This window comes from Pelodiscus sinensis, chromosome 21 (genome assembly GCF_049634645.1).
Source record: "Pelodiscus sinensis isolate JC-2024 chromosome 21, ASM4963464v1, whole genome shotgun sequence".
In the NCBI taxonomy this organism is placed as follows: Eukaryota; Metazoa; Chordata; order Testudines; family Trionychidae; genus Pelodiscus; species Pelodiscus sinensis.
In genome coordinates, this window is record NC_134731.1 from 10,402,460 (window position 1) to 10,424,062 (window position 21,603).

Sequence of the window (21,603 nt, forward strand, 5' to 3'; positions counted from 1 at the left end):
TCTCGAGGACAGAGGCTGCTCAGCATCCCACAGTACCATGGTAGCAGCCTCTGTCCATGGGGAGCTTGGACCTGCTGCAGATTGAGGCTGCTTTGTGGCAGCCTCTCTTGCCCTCTTCCCCCCCCCCCCCCCCCCCAGCTGCTATCACTAATAGAGGCAACACCAGAGAGCTAGTGTTGGGGGAGGGACACTAACTTTTAAGCTGCCTCCTCCCAGTAGTGGCTCCTGTCTCTCCCTGCCTCTGTAGGAGGTCTCAACAGGGGGAGCCAGGTAAGTCTGTGGGAGCCGATGTGTGCAGGGGGTAGCAGGGAAGGGCTCTGGTGGTCCTGGGGAGGCAGCTTTTAAGACAGCTCCTCACAGGAACCAGCTCTTGATTTCCTACCATCCCTTGAGGAGGATGCGTGTAGTCAACAAGATTAACCGATAAGCCCAGACTTATTGGTTAATTGTGCAGTTGCTACACAATAACATCCCTAATTAATGAGAGGTTTCATAGGTAGGGTTAAATTATGAAATGTTGGAATACTGATTTCCTTGCAAGTGAGACTACTAGTGACCAGCTCTTTTCACACAACTGTTTTGTTCAACACAGAGGCATATACACAGATGTGTTAGCTTTCAAAGTTAAGAATGCACAGTACATTCAGGGCTGCTCACACAGTTTACTACTGGGTGGATCACTTACCTTGTCATTGAATACCCGAAGACTATCTAAGGTGTGCAGATTTTGTTCAAGTAGTGCTGTACCTGCTGAATAAAGGTTAACTTCATCTAGCTGCAGCACTGCCATTGCCACCCAAAAGAGGGCCTTGTGCATAGGAGAGTCCTAGGGAAAAATATTAGTGATTTTAATTTCAAAACAGTTTCTGGAAATGAATAAAACAGGATACAATGTATCCTGGTAATCCTGTATATGACAGGCATTATTAAGCCATCCTTGATTGGCAGTGGTCTGTTATTTGCATTCGCCAAGCAGTTGTATTCAAGGTGGATGTGCTAAGTACCACAGAAGAATCAGTCGCAAGAATCATTCTTTATGACTGGTGCCTCCCCATTCATTCCATTCTTTCAAATGAGCATTGTATCTGTGTTCAATACCAAGTCTAGACTCCAAAAGATATGACCATAATGCGGTAGGTCAAACTAGTCTGGTCATTAGAGCCCCAGTCTCAAAGACCTGCTGGGCAAGTGAGCATTCAACTAATTCAGGACTCCCAAACAGAGGTTTTTATTAAGATGTCGTCTTCCTTATAGTTGACAAACATATTGGGGAGCTAATTCTGTCCTCTGTGCGTGAAATTACCAGAGATGCATGCATGCATGCAAGATTTGCAGGATCCGGATCCAAAGTCACCAGCTTTGTATTTTACTGAGGTAGAGTCAAACAAATTTAAAATGAAATAAAGCAGAATTTCTAAAGTCTACGTGGCCTTCACTGTCTTTACCTTAAATCTGTGAATTAAACTTCAGTACTAAAACGTAAGTTCATGGTATACCAACATAAAACTGAACCTGAGACTAATAATTCCTGCAACTCACTGTTAATTCTAAATGCTACATAATGCCATCCAGTTGGCTAAAGAGATAATGCTGCTAATATGAAATAAAGTTACTAAGATAAGGATGAAATATCAAATGGTAACTTCACCAGAAGATCTTGCAGACAGATCACCAATTTTTGTGTATCTTCTCTGATGTGTATGGAAGATTAACATTACATTAACATGCCTCCCGAAGGCAAATACTTAGAAAATTGATGGAAATTTAATTTATCTTTAAAACATATTTACAAGATCATTAAAAGCAGAAGACACTTTACAGAAGTAGCCACCCTCTTCCAGGAATCCCCAGATTCAAAAGCTTTACCCCATTTTCAAATTTAATGTCCCCCTTTGAGGGCGTGTGCAATACTACTCCACAAGGAAATTTTACAGAGATTCATAATTGTATGCAAACTGCCTGTGTTGATAGTCATGAACTTGATGACTGGAATATTTCAAGACAAACGAGACTAGCTTTTATGACAAGCCATGAACCAGAAGACCTGTGTCAGCAATCACAGATTTGAATGTCAAAAAACCTAAAGGGATCCAGAGAGATCATGAAATAACTTCCTTTTAAGCTTTGCTGTGGCTTTGGCCTATAATTCTGCTTCACCAGACAATCATATGCAAGCTTGGGTTTTCTAGTTTTTGCACAGAGTCATAAATACAAACTGATGACATTGGTGTTTCCTCCAGAGATTAAATTCACAATTTTCATTAAGATATTTTTGAGGTTAAACACATTTATAGTTTTCATTTATACAACACATTTAAAGGTTTATCAGTGTTATTTACCTTATTAAGAAGTGGCTGCAGCTTGGTTAGTGCGATAACCGTGGCTTCTATAAGAACTTGGCTGTTGTAATTATCAGGCCCCTTTAAACAGCTCTCAAGTCCCTTTTTGGAAAAATGGGAAAAAAAATCCAAACATTTAATTTTTATCAAACCCAGGATGTAAAGACTAAAGTTCTAATCAATCATTAACTGCAGTTTTGATTAGGTTTTGAAAAGCTTAAACTGGTTTTAAAAGGATTCTGTAGGATGGTCAGTGAGTGTGACAAACCTAGAAAACATGACATGGTGCATATTAAAACAGTTAAGATGCTATACTGTTAAAGGATCCATGGAGGTATTATATTAGAAGGACTGAGCAGTCTTGATATTTCAGACACTGTTCACCCAAATTTTAGGTGTACAAAATTTGAGTAATGAAATGCTCAAAGGCAACTAATCTTTTTGTTATGTAGGTCACCTTTAATTAAATACAGCTATATGATCAGGTTTGGTATCATGGGCACCACTGCCAAGCTAACGGCATAGTTTTAAAATATTTCACTTGCATAAATGGTATGCAAGTCATTCAAATTCTCCTTACGTGACTTTGCTTTTAACAGCTGGTAAATGTAGAATGCTTCCTTCATAGTTACACAGACACAGCTAAGTACTGAGCTCTTTGATTTAATCTCAATGCAATGCTCCAAATTCAGAGATAAATTCTCTCTGGATTTTCAATTATGCTTCAATTCCTTGTTCAGCATAACAATTCACTTGAAAATGTGTTCATCATTAAATACTGCTGAATCCAAAATTTAATAGAAAGACAATTATTTGGCCATTAAAGGAGCGATTCCATGAGTTACAACAGGAAAAACAAAGAACCATATACCTTGCTAAGAATTCGGATTATTTGTTTTATTTGCCCATGAGACACTCGTTTACTGATGCAGCCGAAGACGACAAGTGCTCGTGGTTGCAGAGATGGATTATATTGGAATGCAAACCTGGGAGAAAGAGAAGTAAGTTGTATTCATAAGTTTGTTTCCATAAGTGAGAATTGCACATCTACAACACATGCAGTTTATAGGTTAAGTTCTGTGAATCACAACATACTTTTGTGCTAGGTCTGTCCACTGGTCCAGCCACTTGCATGTTGGAATATCTCTCATACAAGCCTAAAAAAAGATATTGAATACATGTGACCTTAAGCAAAAGCATTATTCTATTTAAAATATGTATCTGCTTTTAATTCTCAGATATATTCCTTATTTAAGCACTTTAGTGCTAAGTCTAGACAGGAAGCCAACATCTATATATGCAATACTACGTGATCTGTCACAGGGTTTTTATTAGTGTCACTGTCTTATAAATCGTACCTCCATGATCTCCAGCAGAGCTTCAGTAACTGTTTCCAGAGAAGTCAGTGCAAACGTCTCCCTCTCATAAGAACCAGGAGAGAATGACCTATCCCGATAACTGGATCGAAATGCTATGACTGCTGCTGATTTCACTTTGCTGATTCCAAACAGCAAATAAAACTTGGGTAGTGAGAACTCTGTCAAGCTGAGTCTCAAAACTTGCTTCGTCTCTTCTGTTAATTAAGAATTTACAAGTTGCATTTAATACATCGAATCCCATCCCACATTTCCAAAAGTACCTTCAAGACCAAGAGCCCATTTTTAAGGTGTAAGCATGTATTCTAGGAAGTAGACCACTTGCACATGGGGAGAAAAAACCCTTTGTGTATTGTTCTGCCTGTTTTAATACTGTTTTATATGCCATTGTCCTGTACTTATGCTACTAGGTGCGTGACCTTGTGTTCTGATTCTCAAAATGCAGCCAGGAGAAATAAATATTTTGAAAACAAGCAGCAGGGAATTGAGTGAATTTGGTTAAGGGGATAGTTCTCTCTGAGGTGGGTCACAGAATGAAAAGGGTGAAGAACATCTTATTCAAAGGTTAAAACCTGATACTGGGAGTTAGTGCTGCTGAGTACTATACTTGTTATTTAGGCCCCAAATTTCTGAATAGGGGCTGTAAGTTCTGAGCACTTGTAAAAATTGGGCCATTTCATTTGAATGTCTAAATGGAAGCTGAGCTCTTTTACAAATCTTATCCCTTTTGTGGATACTCAACACTTTTTATAAATCTGGCCTTTTGCTGCACTATGCCTCAGTTTACCCATCAGTAAAACAGAGATAACTACCTATGTCTCTGGGATATTGTGAAGCTTAATTTTTGGAATATGCAGGGCTCGCCGAGCTGCGGCGAGCCCTGCTCGTCAGCCATGCTGTCCGGTGATCTGCGCATGTGTAGATTGTACTGCGCATGCGCAGACTGCCCGAACCCGGCTCTTCCGGGTTGTAATCTACTCGCCACGGGCAAGTAGAAGATTGTCGAGCCCTGAGTATATGCAACAGGCTCTCAGATTCTTGGAAAATGGCCCTCATTTATGCACAAAATTTTGGAATGATTAAGGTTCCTATAATATGCTTTTATACCTGCAATTTTGTGATAATATGAAGATATCCTTGCTAATAGGGATGTAAAATCTCATTTAATCAGTGAACTGGTTTAAACGCTTAACTGTGATGCCATGGTGTGGTGGTCCCAGCTGAGCTGGTTATCAGTAAGCATCACCTGGTAAGAGTGATGCTTACTGGTAACTGTTTACATCCCTACTCCCTAATGGGTTTAACTGTTGGTTCTCACAGTAAGTTTTATCTTGGGATCATTGAAAAATAGGATATATGATATCCGCTAATATTTTAGTTTCACAAATGTCTTATACAAGTGACATTTTGGCTACCTGCTATTCTCTACATTTATTCAACAAAAGAATTTTAGCCAGTTAGAACACAGCCATTTTCCTTTTTATCTCATGAAAATCCTTGTTGATAATATGCCCACATCAGCCCTTTTCCAAACAAGCCACTCCCTTTAATCATTATTTACATTTACATTAAAGACCTGCCCTGTATCAGCTAATCAGGCCTTAGCCCAAACCTCATTTTACCCTTGAGGCAGTCCCTGCCAAAGCTGCAAAACAGTAACACAGCACTTTCTCTTCTGAGGTTTTGAAATACATCCTAGTATTATAAAAGATTCATCTTTATTGCTCACTAATATCCACAATGAATAGAAGAAATTGATTAAATGATTCACTTTCGTTTCAACTATCGATCTCAGCCACTTTATTATTGCTTTGTATACCACAAAACAATTATCTTATAATTAACTATTGTTAGGATATAGTGTCTCTCTTTATACATGCTTCTAAACTTACGCCCATCACAGGTAATAAATTCCTACCACTCCACTGTAGCCATTGGTCAAGAAAGCTTTGGCCTCAGCCATGATGTAGTACTGATTTAGGCTTCAGCTTTACTAGTCGTCTGATAATACAACACTGTAGACCCACCTGTGGTCTTGGATACAGTAGCATCACAGAAATGAAGTAGGGAGAAAGGGACAGGAACAGCTTAGGGAGACATTAGCAAACGCAAAGTAAACTACTAAGTGATCAACTTAATATTTCGTAAGAACTTACCGCTAAAGTGAAGTTGTGAGCAGGTGCACAGAGAATGAATGATGTTGATGACCAGGCCGTGTGTGGAAGCTCTGAGGGAAAGAGGACCAGTGGCCACCAACAAAGTAACTACATGGAAGAGGTAGGGGAGATGTGCTGCCACATCAAGAGAATTGTTAAAGGAGAGCATCAGCATGTAACGTGCTAGAATGGCAATATCATCCCACATCAGGTGCTGTTCTAATGTAGGAGTTGGAGACAGACAAGTCTTGTCGATTATTTTGCACATTCTCCCAATTACCTGAAAGGGAACAAACATTTTCATTGAGTTAGCAAAAACTGGGCTCAAAATTTCACTCACACTTTACATTTAAACTTGACCAGGATTCTGTTAAGAACATATTTTAAAATGCTACTGTACCATTGCTTAGAGAGGTACCAAAGAGCAGTGTGAAACTGTTGATCGACTTAAAGGTAAGTTAAGGAACGGGAGTACTTACTTTGCTTGAAACCAATTTCACATTTCCAGAAGCGAGTGCTACAGCTGTGTCTGCCATAACCTCAGCTTTTATGGATCCTAACCCCCCAGTAGCACTGGTTTTGATGAAACTGTCCAGCACTACATCAAGTAGATCTGTTATCTATTGGAGAAAATAGGTTGTCATCATTTGCTTGTTAATGTCAGTCAAATGAAATTCAGGTGCAACAGTCTGTATTAAGCAGCCTACTAGACAAGTGACCACTTAGTTCTATTGCTTGATTGTACATTTGCGGTGGAAATCACAGCACCAGTTTCAGTGATTTTTCAATGAAGAACCATGCTTAATTTAACATAATGTTTACATGGCGTTACATCGGAATTAAGACAAAGCCCATCAAGTTTTAATATAAATTAAGTGTGTGCACTTCACAGCTGCATACTTAGGTTGTGAGGACTTGATTTGCATCATTTTCTAGATGCAATTTGAATCTAAGCTGTTAATGTATTATTTAGAGCAACATAATTTGTAAATTAAACAACTGGGATTTTGGAGGTAAAGTAAATCTTGTTTTCTTTTTTAAAAAGCAAGAAGAGGTCTTATAGTTGATGTAAGTTATTGCCTAGACCATTAGCCATGCATGATCTTAGCTACCAAGAAAACCATAACTCACATCTTGCAAGAACGTTTATGTTGTGAGAAAGCTACATGTTTAATACAAGTCACAGTGCAAAGAATATTTCTTCTTAACTAACCAGACAAAACAGTACTAATCACTGAGTTAGGCTACCCATAATGTTTAGCTGCTGGTTTAAATCCATTGTAGTTTTCACCATCTACGAACTTGGATAAATTCCTGGCTCCATAGAATTCAATGGCAAAACTCCACTGACCTCAAAGCCAAGATTTCACCCCTTACCTTCCATATTCTCTGTGTTTGCCCGATAACAACAACATGCCCTCACCAGGAATGCTTGCACTGATTTGTCAGTGGCTGACAGCTAGAATGGTTGATGCAGTGCATATGCTAACATTGCACTGATCTAACTAAATCCACTTAAGTGCTGTGCCTTTTGCCGAGGTGGCATTATTAGGTCAGTGCAATGGGTGACTTACATCTCACTGTAGTATAGATGCTTAGGGAGCTAGGTCGACACAAGTGCCTTAAGTTAAACTATCTCTGTAGTGTAGACCAGACCAGAGCATAACAGCTTGGGGTGGAACAGATTAAGCAAAGTAGCTAACACATATCAAAGGACCATTCCAGGAGAAGTGGTCCACTGACACCATGCAGTCATAGGACAAAAAAAGAGGGGATTAGTGGATTACAGCCTGTAATTACATTTACACTTTACTGTTTAAAGGTGATGAATTTATGCAGTCTAGTACCTGTCCAAGACTCCCCCATATTTTCGCTTGAATGGAAGGATACATCTGTTTCTCATTTATTGTCATTGTTATAAGCTTATCAAGAATAGCAGTGACTCGCTGGCGTTTGGCATCATCATTGTGTTTGCAAAATCGCACCAGATTTGACAACCAGGGAGTCATATATTCCAGGCAAAGGTGTTTCAGTTCAATACCTGGAAAAAAAAAAAAAAAAAGACATTGTTGTTACAAAACGCCATTTCTGGTCTCGTCTTTGCAAGAATTATTTGCAAGCACTTTTCTTTACAATTTTATTATCTAAAATAAAGTCTAGGTACCTGGACAAAAAAATTGGTAAAAGATGAGAACTAGGATTATTGGGCAAAAGGACAAGCTGTGAAAAGAAATAGTTTTCTCACTAGTAACATCTAAGAAATCTTTAGGAACCTGGAAATAAAAGTGATATCTTAATTCATGCTGAAAAGATGTGAGAGAAAGGGGCTCTAAGTTCATAAACATACTAATATTTAGAATGTACACAGCACTTTCATCTTTAACGTGCTTTCAAAAATCTTAATTTTCAACACTCACGTGAAGTATTATAATCCCATTTTTACACAAGGAAAAAAAGGACAGCTATGTAGTAAGACTCTACCAAGGCCAGAGAGCACAGATCCTGGATAAGAATTCATAGCCTTTATGTTTCCTTTAGATTAATAATGTGTGTAGAGAAAAGACCCTGCATATCTTCTGGGTCTATGTTTTCTAGACTTCAGGCTTTGTCACCATCATTGAACTCAATATGATTTGTGTTTATTACTAGTGAACTCATGATGCTAAAGTAATCCTCACCAGAGAACACAAAATGCCATTGTACAGAATTTTCAGTATTGGTGTAAAAGAACTAATAGGCAGTAAGATATTTCTAAACAAATATTATTATAAATTACAAACCACTTGTACAATTTGTCTTAACACCAAAAGAATCTTTTAGACATTGATTCTATAAAAGAGAGCACTGTTTAAATAGTTCTGTGAAAGAAGTACTTTTGTCTTTACATTGTTCTCCACACTACCAGATTCCAGGCTGTATCTTGACACCGCTTGATTCCAGAGCACTTCTCAATCTGCTGGTTAGGACACATATCTACTATACATTTTAGACAGTTTGTGTGCCTGCCTGTCCGTTTGTTCAACAACTCCTTTTAACAGTAAAAGATAGGACCACCAAATTTGCTATGCAGCTTCCTCTTATCGTAACCTAAAGCACGATCAGGGTTTGGTTGTGTCAGGACAATAGGATGTGCATGGAATGCAATTGTTTTGCATCAAACAGAAAGGGAGAGGTGTGATAGCGGGGACAGTTATACTCATAAATGATCACATGGGGCAGCAAGCACCGCAGCAAGCAGCTGCTGACCAGCAGCATGGCCCCCATTGTCCCAGACTGCCCTCAGGGAATAGCTGCTCACTGCCACATGGCTATAGAAACACAGTACACTAGAACGGGAAAGGACCTCGAGAAATCATCAAGTCCAGCCCCCTGCCCTCATGGCAGGACCAAGCACCATCCTGAGAGATGTCTATCCAACCTGCTCTTAAATATCTCCAGTGATAGAGATTCCACAACCTCCCTAGTCAATTTATTCCAGTGTTTAATCACACTGACAGTTAAGAAGTTTTTCCTAATGTCCAACCAAAACCTCCCCTGCTGCAATTTAAGCCCATTGCTTCTTGTCCTATCATCAGAGGTCAAGGAGAACAATTTGTCTCCCTCCTCCTTGTAACAGTAACATAAGAACATAAGAACGGCCGTACTGGGTCAGACCAAAGGTCCATCTAGCCCAGGAGCCTGTCTGCAGACAGTGGCCAGCGCCAGGTGCCCCAGAGAGGGTGGACCGAAGACAATGATCACGCGATTTGTCTCCTGTCATCCTTCTCCAGCCTCTGACAAACAGAGGACACCATTTCTATCCCCTGGCTAATAGCCTTGTATGGACCTAACTTCCATGAAATTATCACTCTTTTAGATGCTTGAAAACTACTATCATGCCCCTTCTAAACTAAACAAGCCCAATCCTTTCAGTCTTCCCTCATAGCTCATGTTTTCTGGACCGTTAATCATTTGTGTTGCTCTTCTCTGGGCCTTCTCCAGCTTGTTCACATCTTTTTTGAAATGCGGTGCCCAGAACTGGACACAGTACTCCAACTGAGGCCAAATCAGTGCAAAGTAGAGTGGAAGAATGACTTCTTGTGTCTTGCTCACAACACACCATCGCCACTTTGGCCTGACTCTAGGGAGCAACTCGAAGGAGGCCTACATACCCCACCTTGGAAAAAAGCTGGCAGGCAGCCTGTGTGCCCTCCTCCCCTCCTGCTCCGCCTCCCTCTCCCACCCGGACTGGCCCCAGACCCAGGTCAATCTTTTAGCAAAGAATAAACTTGAAAAGCACCTGCAGATGCTTTAGGCTGCATTTCTAACTGAAGCCTAATATGCTGATGGATTGACTCAATAAGATGAAGACATTTACTAACTCTGTAATAGAACTGAAGAGTTTGAACCATTTCAAATTCATTGTTAGTGTTAGAGAAAATGAAAGCTACTTACTAGATTTGCTAAATCCAGAAATACACTCTTCCAAAAACTCTAAGGTAAGGTGTGGCTCATTAGCTGCCAGAGTCTTACTAATAGACACAATAAAAAGGGTGTTGTTGGCAGGGATACAAAGACCTGAAGTCTCCAGTAACTGACCCTCAATCTTTAAATTAAAGGTACAGGTTAAGGCACACAGAAGATTATAGGCAGCAGACCTGCAAAAAAGCATACGTGATGCAATTTAAAAACATTTTCCTATGCGTCTAAAAAAAATTGTACACAATAAATACTTCTATTAAAAACAATACAAGAATAGTATTCATGTCTCTTAAAATTCAGTCTACTGTTGCCATGCCAAGGGAATCAGGACTATAGGCCCTGAACTTAATTCCTTCCTTTCAGGGACTGCCAGCACCATAGAAAGCTCCTTCTTTCAATAAACCTTTTCTGACAAATTGAAAGAGCATCACTGAAAGGCTCCATGTCCAGTTACTCTTGGATGAAACAGATTAGAATGATATGGAGAGAGGGAGGAAGGAAGAGGAGAGAAGAGGACTACCAAGCAAAAGTCTGATCAATGGTTTTTCCAATCAATATAAAATCAGTGTGTACATTTGAATTTAGGGTATTTCTGTGATGGACTAAAACCAGTTCATTCTTGGGAAAGTCTCTCAATTACTGCCCAAGTAATATTAATGTGCTTATATCTTACCCAGATCATTTTACACAGTAATGGCAATAAGGCAACTCATGTGCATTAAAAGTGACTGCTGGAAATATTCTCATGCACAGAACAACATAGCCTATAAAGATTAAATGACATGTTTAGCTATATTATACTGTGTATATATGTAAGTACAAACACCTATACAGAGCTGGCTAGAAACTGGAATTCCCATTATGAGTTCTGACATTTCAAAATATATTCCTTCCCAAACTGAAGAAAAACTGGACTTTCTGAATTTCCCACATAGCAGAAATTCCCCAATCACACAGACCTTTTTGAAATGTCTGAGGCCTCCCCTCCCTCACCGCCAAAAGTCCTGCACTTTGGGGAGCCTGGAAGACCCGCTTTTGAGATACTCCACCCTCCACCTGGCAGGTTAGAGCCAGCGACCCTGGAGGAGATAGCTTTGAGGCAGCTTTTCTGGTGGTCAGCCCTGGCGTCATGAGCCTGAGATGCAGGGCTTCTAGGCCCCCTCCCAGAGATCCTGAGAAGCTTGGAAATCAGGCCTTGTGGGATGTTGAGAGCCCAAAAAGCTCCCAGATGCTCAGCACTTTGTCAGCCTGCCAAGTGATTAACCTGGCAGGAAACCAGGCTTGTGACAGTCACCTGCCTTGCAAGCAGGGTTCCATGGGAAGCCTACCTGGCTTCTGTCAGAACTTGGATGCTTCCACAGAACTTTTTGATTTAGATGAATCTGCCTCTTCCACTGGAAGAATGTTCAGTTGGGAAATTTTCCAGCCAGCTCTAATATGTATCTTACTAATGCTAGTTCCTCTTTTTAGTGGCAAAAGAGCCACAAGGTCTCCCAAACAAAATTCTAGTTTGTTTTTAAAAACAAAACCAGGAGAAAGATGTGCAGGGTTTTAAGATTAGCTAAATGAAGCAAACTGGCATGCAAACAACCATATGAGATTTCATCCTTCAAAATTGAAATATTTCTTTTTACAATTATAAAGAGGGTTTTCAGAATAAAAGATGTCCAAAATTTTTACAGTTCACACAATTTACACTTCATTTTCCCACCATGTAGTAGCTGATCTTTTTTGGGGAACCATTAACGTTATTCCTAGGTAAATTTAAAGTTTGTGGAGCTTTGGTGAAAACAATTATGATTGTTGCAAAATACTTACTAATGGGGAAACCTTAGAAATAAATTATCACACATTTTGGTCAAGATAAGGGGTAAGAGATCTCTACCGTAAACTAGGGTCTGAGCTTCCCAGGTTAAGCAATGCTATATTCAGTAGTGTTCCAGGGACATCCTTAGGGCGGATTTTAGTATGTTGTGGGATGGAGTCTGGTTGTGACAGCTCCCATCGAGTCCGTATGTGAATGATGGACTGAACGATGGCTTCACACTCCTGATGCATGAAGGTGAGTGGTGTGCCTTGGTTGGCAATGGTTAAGGTGAACTGGTTCTCATCAACTAGACATATCTCCTCAATCTCAGAGGCATAGTAAATGTCATTTAGAAACACTGTCTGTCCCAGGACTTTTGTTCGTTCTGCTGATGTTACCTGCACAGCGGTAGACCCAACCTTAGAAAGGAAAGAAAAAGTATAATTTAGTAGCTGTAGCTAAGAATATGAAGAATGAACAAGATCTGATATCACCATTTGTTAAAGGGGGAGGATGAGTAGCTGTAATCTGAATAACAAAGGAGTGATATTTACCAGTGTGATGGGTGAACTACATTGGTCATGATTTCTCCCTAAGACTTAATAGCATGCAGATCTATAATGCCAAATTATACAAGCAATTCAATAGGAAGGGTGTTAAATGAGACTTACTTTAATAGAAACTTTGGTGTCTTTGTGGGCCAGTTTGAGAGCATTGTGAAACACTTTCAAATCTTCTTCCAAAGCCAAGGTAGCAGCTGGAAGTTTCTGCTGGTCATTTTCAATGTGCTCTGCCAATTTCCCGGGAGAGTCTATGAAAATAAGCCTTTTGCTGCCTTTCAGGCCTGTCAGAAGCCTCTCGTGGTATTTGGTGTATTCCCTGACCCAAGAGTTGCAATTGTAAATATAAACAGCTGAGACATTTTCATAAGCAAAACCTGGAAAAACTACAAACCACTTGGAAAGGAAGTCTGTTTTAAAGCGATTGCTGGGTCCGGCGTGAGTGAGGTCCACTACAATCTCATATGGCTTAGCATAGTATGGCTTCAAAGTTAGTAGAACATGGTATATTAATAAATCACCATTGATCTGACCGGTCTTGAACCTAAAAAAAAAAAATTTTAAAAAATATCACACGTTTGTCATTTCTCTTGGTTAAGAGAGGAAAAAAATATTTAGCTTGCATGTAATACTCCAGATATTTTAACACAACTGTACTGGATCTGCAAAAACAATGTAGAAAATAGGCAAATAGCATCCATTACCATTAAACTTTAGCTCCTCCATCATGTGGGGCAGAGAATTAGAAGGTTCACAATGAGGAGCTCTCCTCTTTTTGGAATGAGTGCCATGTAATTTAATTTATAGCCTTGCAGCCCCAGAAATAAACAGAGAGGACCTGTGTTTAACATCTCAGTTGAAGAAAATATGTGCTGCAGAGCAACTGCATATCAATTGCAACAAAATTGGACTACACATAAATAATTCAGTTTAGATTCTCTCTCTACAAAGTAGAGAGGATCATCATCTCAGCAAGGATTCCTCATCAAACTCCAATTTATTTACTTTCCCCCACCTGGAAATTACACCCATATTGAAACATAAAAAGGTAATTTATAATAGCAAGGCTGCCCTAATTAAGCATCTTCAGACATTTACTCTACAATCCCTCTTTTGAAGGATTTGTGACTCTCATGCTGCATTTGCTGTAGTCTGGAACTTGGCATCCTACTGCCTAATGGGTTGTCTGACAGAATGGCCAAATAACTAGTATAAATGTGCTGATTAGGTTTTCTGAAAACATCTAACTCTTTCAGCACGTTCTTATTTGTTTCATTTTGAAGTAAATCTGCTATGCATCTTTGAGGACAGACATTTTCTAAAATTAATTCACAAGATTTTTAACACGTCAAATATTATGTTATTAGGTACCGTTAACGCAAATTATAGTCAAACTCCACAGTAGCTTGTGGAAATCTGTGCCACTTCCATTTCCCTACCGCATCTCTCTGCTGCCATACCCTGGACTCTACAGCTTTGCTAGAAAAGACAAAATGCACACAAATACATGCTAAAAAATAAAAATTAAACACCACCAAGTGCACTGGAGACACCATTTTTATACAATTCCTATGAGAAATAATATGGGCATAAAGGTAAACCTACATATGGTGCAGCAAGTAGAGAGTCTGCCCTAAAGACAAATGTTTTTTTCTATTGCACATCCTGTCATTCTAGAGCTAATTTGGGCAAGTTGTTGCATTCTTCCTCCCCTGTAACATGTCATGGTAGAGCTGCAGTGGAAAGGAAATGTGTCATCTCTGTGGTTTGGTTTTCTAAGTGAGGAAATACAACTACATATTTTAGTTAGATTCACTTTTTCAAAAAAATCACCACCTTCTAGTCCATTTGCTTTATATTACTGGTCGGTTACACCTCCTCCCCCAAGAAAAATATCAAGAAACTGCATAGCTAAGTAATAGAATAATCTGAAATTTAACTGATTTTGACCATACTTCTGGCAAGGTAAGTCCATATTTGTTTTCTTATACTTTGTTTCTGAGTTTGTTAGAATTTCTACAAAGTTGTAATTCAAAAAATGTTTTTACAAAACTTCACACAAGTCACTAATACCCATGTACGACAACTGTGATCAAGAAGTGAAAACGTATTTTTCATCCAGCCTATTTAGCTTGAATACAGGAAACTTACTAAAAATACAAATGTTATACTATGTGAAAAGGTGTTTATATTTCAGTCTGAAGCAAGCACTAAGAGTGTCAATCATTATTAGCTCTGTTGTGCCTATGTATTGTAGATCTGACTATATATACACACAGAAGACCTATCTATCTATACCTAAGCACAAATGGGATAAATTAAAGAGAAAGATAACCTTTAATTTTCAATTCCTTTGCTTTTGAGATGTTAAGTAAAGCCATTAACATTTTGTCAACAAAGTTTATTTTTAACAATACATCTGGGTTGGAACACTACAATTAACAATGGGCTCACTGTACCGCCAGTGAAAGCACCCAGAAGAACTGTTGCAACTATGCAAACATTAAGTGTTTGGGATCCTTCAATTATAGTATCAAATGAAACTGTACCGGGGCAAACCTATTGAAATACCTAAAAAAGGTAGTCCATGCTAGAGGGAATGATTTACATGCTTTACTTTAGCTTTTTTCTTCTACTTTTTTGCGACATTTTCTACTAACAATATGAACCATTTTTCAGATTAAAAAATGCCACCCCAGCTGCAGCATATGAGAAACCCATTTTCAGTTCAGTTTGAAAAGCAGGAACTTTAATTTTATAGAAATATGAACTACAGAAGGGAAAAAATTGTGCCCTTTGCTACTACTTTATGATGTACGAAGCCAGCCTTAAACTCAAATCTGCTTTTTAATAGTAGACATATCAGGAACATACAGTACACCTATCCCCCTAGCCTCGCTTTCTGGAGGACCCTGGCACGTCTGAGGGACATCACAATTCAGCTTCTGAAGATGCCAAAATCCTTCAGCAAGTTCACTTTTCTATAAATTTGTAATCCCATATTAGATACTGTGGTTATGCTATAACTTTTGATTATGATTGAAAATAAACAGATCTTGTCTGGCATACTGAGTGGAAGAAAATGTATTTTGTTCAGCACACTAATCTTAAAAGCAGTAGTTTAAATATTTAACACATTTGTGAGAACAGCCATAATATTTTTAGTCATTGCAATTTTAACATCTACTATATATTTAAGTTTGCCTGTGTGTGCCTGTGTATCTGTGTGTTCAAAGACTCTTCCGAAATGGTAAGAGCTAGGAGCACCAAATTTGGTATTCAGCCTCATAAGCAAGGTAAGGGGTTGTTGTGCAGGAAAATGAGATGTGACTGGAATACACATGGAATAGGACTGTCTTTCATAAAACTGCACAGAAAAGAGAATCACCAAGCAGGTGAAAGGGGCCGATTGGGAGTGCGCCCCCCCCCCCCCATCTGGAACTGCCCTAGCCCTGAGCATCTCATTTCCCAGGCAACCTTTGGGGGCGGTGGGGAGCTTCAGCCTCCCTCCCCCCTCTACTCATTTGAATAGGAACATTACTGGCTGTTTCCCTTCATTAGGGATGGAGGGAAAGTGCACAGTTTCCTTCATTCCTCATGGCTGGCTAGGGAGAGTAGGGGACAGATAAACCTGGACCTGCCCCAGCTGGGGGACATGCACCCCTCCCCCAGCTGTGCACACTGGAATTGCAGTGGCCATGGAGAGGTGCTTCTCCCCTGGCCCCAAACTGTTGAGATAAGAGGGGACTGAGATAGTGCGCTCTCACCCTGGGGGCAGCCAAAAATGATTCAAATAAAGTATGTACATTTTCCTTTTATTTCCCCAAAACATTAATTTGAGTTAAGGACATGAACAATGCTGAGTAATCTTTAGTACTATATAATATTTGAAACTGTACAATTTTCTAATATTAACAAGTAAAACAGGGAAACTTGGTAATAATAATGGATTATCAGCCTCTAATTTCAGGTATTTTACTGAAGTATGCAACCTAGCAGAAATTACATCACTGACACAAAATCAACATAGGGTATCAGTGCAATCCAAAGCAAACTCACGTTAATTTTTATACTTCATTATTGTATGTTGGTAGCAATTAAGGGTTTCAATCAAGACTGGGTCCCATTTTGAGAGACTCTAGAACCATATATTAGAAAGTGAGTCGCTGTCCATCTGGACAATTTATAATAAACGGCCTTCAATCTTTCAAAGAACTTTCTACAAATTCAGAAGCCTGCTGGAGATTAGCTCCTTAACAAATAAAGACCTAGGCTACAGCAGATAGCTATAAAAAACTACATGTGGGGGAAAAAGGTGGGAAAGATGCAATACCAGAGCCCACTAAGCATTAGGCATGGCATGTCCTGCCTATCCTGTCATGATTATTTTTTAAGATACCACCTTTATATCAAGTATACTTGGAGATTAGCATCCTATCTTCTTGCTGAATTCTATGGCTGAAGATGATAGGCAAATACAATTACTGTACAACTGTAGAATGGAAACATGCTGTTGCATGATCTCACATATACTTCAATCCCCCAAAATATATCTACTATACTTAAAATACTCTGGTTTGAACTACTGTAGAAGTTTCTTGTTTATATAACTGATATTAAAGCAACTTGGACACTGCCAAATTGGACTTTTCACTGTGTTTCAAACTCAATCCTGTTCTAGCAAGATGGCTGCCTCTAATGCTTAGTTCAAATTTGTCAATTATAATTAAGAATTAAAATAAAAACAAATTAATTAACTCAAGTTAATTAATGCTTCCAGCGCTGCTAACATTCATACTAGAATATAGAAAAAGGACACAATTCTCTTTCAAGAGAGACACAAAGACCAGTAAATCAATTGAAATACTGTAAATTTAAAATAAAACATAAATTTGCTGGAAACTTACAAAGATGCTTACCAGCTGCATTCAGTTTTTAATGAATTAATATAAGCGTATGCAGTAACTTACTGGTGTCATCTTCAAGATCTTGTAAAATTTATATCTTTTGTTTTTAAACATGGCTACATTTTCTCCCTCTTTAAAATTACTTCATACTCATTCAGAAGAGTAGGACGTGAGAAACACAGCATTTCTTAGATTGTTTTCTCCTGTAGTGCTAAAAGTAGAAGTGATTGATTCAAAGGTGTAACTTGGTCAGCCTTAAAGAAAAGGAGCTACATCAGTATCACTCATTTGTACACATCACACAATTTCAAATGACCCCTTCTTCATTTTCTTTTACTATTTAGATTTTTTCCCTTAAGTCCCACACTATAGAAATCTATTTAATAATTCTGAAGACCAAGCACTAACATGTACTACTCTGGAATGTAAGTAGCTAAACTCTTCATAACATGCCCAAAATACATGAAGTCAAATTACTGCAAAGAGTGGTATAATTGTATATAGCATTCGCCTAACATTTCAAGAGAGCTCCAGTTCAAACCATCATCAATTCAGGAATACATTGATTAAGCTAATACTATATTTTTATATTCTTTCAGGTACCGGATAGAAACATGAAATTGGCAATGCACTGTAACCCATATTTTGCTTTCATTGCTGTGACTATCTTTGCATTGTCCTTGCAAATAAGAGCAAACCACACTGACTCTCTCTGGTCTGAGCAGTACTTGGATCTCAATACCCAAAATATAAGTGAAAAGCAGAGTACCACGGAAGACAGTTCAAATCTTATTCCAAAAACCACAGACCAGAATGACGAGTTGATGACTACTCAAATGCAGACAGATACCTTTCCATCATCAACACTTGGTCAGGAACCTTCAACATCTTCCCTTGGCTTTAATCTTACTTCTGCAGTTCAGGACCTTTTGACTACTACCAAGACTCTGACTGCTACCAAGATCCAGATTACAACAACTACTGAAATTTGTGGAGAGAAGAATAAATCTCTGATACTAATTTGTTTCATTATAATAGCAGTGCTTTTTCTTGCTTGCACCTTTCTACTTCTGTCAACTGTGGTAATGGCAAATAAGGTATCGTACCTCAAAAGATCTAAGCAAGGCAGGCGCATACCCAGGAATAATGGTGATTTTCTGGCTACTAACAGTTTATGGCCAGCTGGATCAGACACATGGCAGAGGAAGTCTAAAGAGCTAATAGGGGTTGACTTGATGATGCAAGACCTGATGTCAGAGACGGCTATCACAATTCAAAGGAATAATGCAACTGGAACAACTGAGACACTCACTAGTGGAAGAGTTACTAATCAGAAAAATGAAGATGCAACTTCAAAACCATGTGACAACATCATAACCAATTTTGTAGTTGAGATTTAAGTAAAGCTCAGATTCCTGACAGAGATGACAATGTAGCCTGGAAGTAACCTTATAGCACCAGACAGGAGAACCAGGCTCTCATTGTGGATTTGGTTTTCCACTGCATGATAGTGGGAATGCTATGTAGTAGCACAAAGCGCCATAGGACAGTGCGCCCCAATTTGTATGCAATCAACCTTTCAAACATTTAAAACAGTATCCGAGATTGTTTTAAAGGGAGACGTATCCATTACGGCTTTAAAAGAAAATGGTGGGCAATAGAGCTTAGTGGGGATAAAGCACCAAAATATTTGGGACATTAGGAAAGGAACCCGCAACAGTCACAGGGGAGGGACCAATAGCCTAGTAACTGTAGAATGCTATTTATGGATGATCCACAAACCAGTAGATTAGATTACAATTCTGATATTTCAAACAAAATACTCAAGAGCTCCTAAGCATGGTTTTGTACTTCAGAGCTTCTCAGATTGTGGTCTATTGACCACTGAAGGTATGCTGAGAGCTGGCTGATCACATGGCGCTCTCCTCCTCCTCCTTGCCATCTGCTAAATTATATTAAGAAACAGCTAAAAATAACTTATGCATGCAAATGATGTAGTTAGAGGTTGCACGATAACAAATGAGAGGAGAAGGCCACAAATGGGGCAGTGCTCCCTCAGACTAAGTTTGTATTAAGATGTATTTTGGACTGGGAAGAAGTCTGAGCTCCTATATATTACATGTTGTATAAGTCAACCCCTAAAAACCTCGCGTTTTTAGTGACTTGTGCTGGCAGCTAACTTTAAAGCAAGTATATTGTACAGCCAAGATATGATTTCTGCTCTCATATGAAGTCAACAGTACTTGCTGAGCTTTAAGTTTGTCCTAAAAATATAAAGCTTGTTTTATATGCAACAGGGTGGGAGTAAAACTCTCATCTGGTAACACCAATAAAAACATACAGTAGATTTTGAAATAATTTGACTAATTTGTTATTATGGTATATAACAGATTGGGATTTCTATTGTAGCGAAAGATCTTCTAGATTAATTCTCCAAAATATTTCTTAAGGGAAAAACTATGTTTCACTCTAGCAAATGAAAAAGAAACGTGCTTAAATAATTGTTTTTGTTGTCGATTTGCTCATTTGTAAGACTGAAGATTAAATTTTATTACTTTCACCTAGCTAACTTTATCCAGAAAATTACTACAATGACACATGCACTAAGGACCACCTATCAAGAACTACTCTAACATAAGACCATTACTATCAAGTATCCCCCTAAATAGAACTTTTAGCTCCTCTAAACTGGTCTGATGGGTGAAAATTTGTAACAGGTTTCACTATACTAAAGTGTGTGGAAACTGGAGAGGCTCCTTGTTTGTGCATATTATTTCTGTACCTAAGCAGAGATGAATTGCTTCACAGGTAAGTCAATGAATTCCTGGCATTTTTAAAAATTAAACTAGCAATTTCAACATTTTCTTTTTTGTTCTGCATACTAACAGTCACAACTACAACAATCTACAATTGTTAGCAAGGCACTTCAAGCTTGTAAAATTTAAGTTAGTCACTGGGTGCAAGACATTTGTATTTATCAATTTACCGATAATTTCACTAATCATATTTGCACACAGATGTGATAAAACATTTAAGTCATACCTCTTCAAAATGAGTGTTCCCAACTGATTAATATTTATATTGCCACAATAGAAGAGAGATCTTCTAAGGAAAAATCTTCTCCTTCCAGAAATATGGGGATGGATACATACCAATTAAACATCTTTATTGGGACTAAAAGCAAAATCCTGGTTAATCTGTTTACTGACTAAATGGGATGCAAGCAGGGAACTGCTCCATCCCAGCCCATAGGGCTCCTATTCTCAGCCCCACACTGGGGCTGGCTTCTGGCTCCCAAAAGTCCCTGACTTCTAGGGACGTAAAGAGGTAGCTGACACTACAATTAACTCATAAGCCTAGGCTCCCCGGAAGTGGGGCTGGATTGCACTGGCTGCTGGCCCTTCCCCATGGACTACAGAATAGTCGACTAATCGCCAAGAATTCATGCAGTTACTCAGCTATTCTATTACATGCTATTTAACATCCCCACTGACCACGATGGATCCCCTGTGGGGCTGGCGGCAGACACGGAGCTGCTCCAGCTTCTACCAGTTAATCAGAACCAGTAAACATCACCTGTTAAGGATGCTTACTGGTTAACCTTTCACCTTTCACACACCTAATTGGGTCAGCACATAGATACCTCAATCAGGTTATTAAGCCACTGTAGAAACACAGCATAAGAACAGCCATACTGGGTCAGACCAACGGTCCATCTAGCTCAGTATCCAGTCTGCTGACAGTGGCCAATACCAGATGCCTCAGAGCAAGGGATGCCTACCCTAGCAAATAACTGTCCCTGCCTCTAGACAGCTTGCAATCAAAACACCTGTAAAGTCATAAAGAAGTTAGAAAAACCATGAGGATTTCTTGGATGGCATAGTGATTCAGGTACAGTACATTTTTAGACAAGAAAAATACAATAATGTACCTCTAAGCTATGTGGTTAAAACAAAACTCCGAGAAAACATGAAGTCTTGCAAAAATGATTCATGAC

The 21,603-nt window shown here is 38.9% G+C and overlaps 2 protein-coding genes across 4 annotated transcripts in view; one reads left to right on the forward strand and one right to left on the reverse strand.

The window, feature by feature from the left end:
- The window catches only part of NF1 (neurofibromin 1), a 202,710-nt gene that overhangs the window by 33,493 nt on the left and 147,614 nt on the right, over positions 1 to 21,603 (reverse strand). For all 3 annotated transcript variants that reach the window (XM_075904830.1, XM_075904829.1, XM_075904831.1), the window contains 11 exons: positions 12,811 to 13,243; positions 12,218 to 12,558; positions 10,306 to 10,508; positions 7,719 to 7,912; positions 6,351 to 6,491; positions 5,872 to 6,151; positions 3,698 to 3,912; positions 3,435 to 3,496; positions 3,211 to 3,325; positions 2,340 to 2,441; positions 686 to 826 (listed from right to left, as the gene is read on the reverse strand). In XM_075904830.1, the coding sequence (XP_075760945.1) occupies positions 686 to 826; positions 2,340 to 2,441; positions 3,211 to 3,325; positions 3,435 to 3,496; positions 3,698 to 3,912; positions 5,872 to 6,151; positions 6,351 to 6,491; positions 7,719 to 7,912; positions 10,306 to 10,508; positions 12,218 to 12,558; positions 12,811 to 13,243 (2,227 nt within the window). The remainder of the gene's footprint in view (positions 1 to 685; positions 827 to 2,339; positions 2,442 to 3,210; positions 3,326 to 3,434; positions 3,497 to 3,697; positions 3,913 to 5,871; positions 6,152 to 6,350; positions 6,492 to 7,718; positions 7,913 to 10,305; positions 10,509 to 12,217; positions 12,559 to 12,810; positions 13,244 to 21,603) is intronic.
- Positions 14,511 to 20,170, forward strand: EVI2A (ecotropic viral integration site 2A). The gene is made up of 2 exons (XM_006138593.4): positions 14,511 to 14,664; positions 18,206 to 20,170. The coding sequence occupies exon 2, from the start codon at positions 18,221 to 18,223 to the stop codon at positions 19,004 to 19,006; it is 786 nt and encodes a 261-aa protein (XP_006138655.1). The 5' UTR covers positions 14,511 to 14,664; positions 18,206 to 18,220; the 3' UTR covers positions 19,007 to 20,170.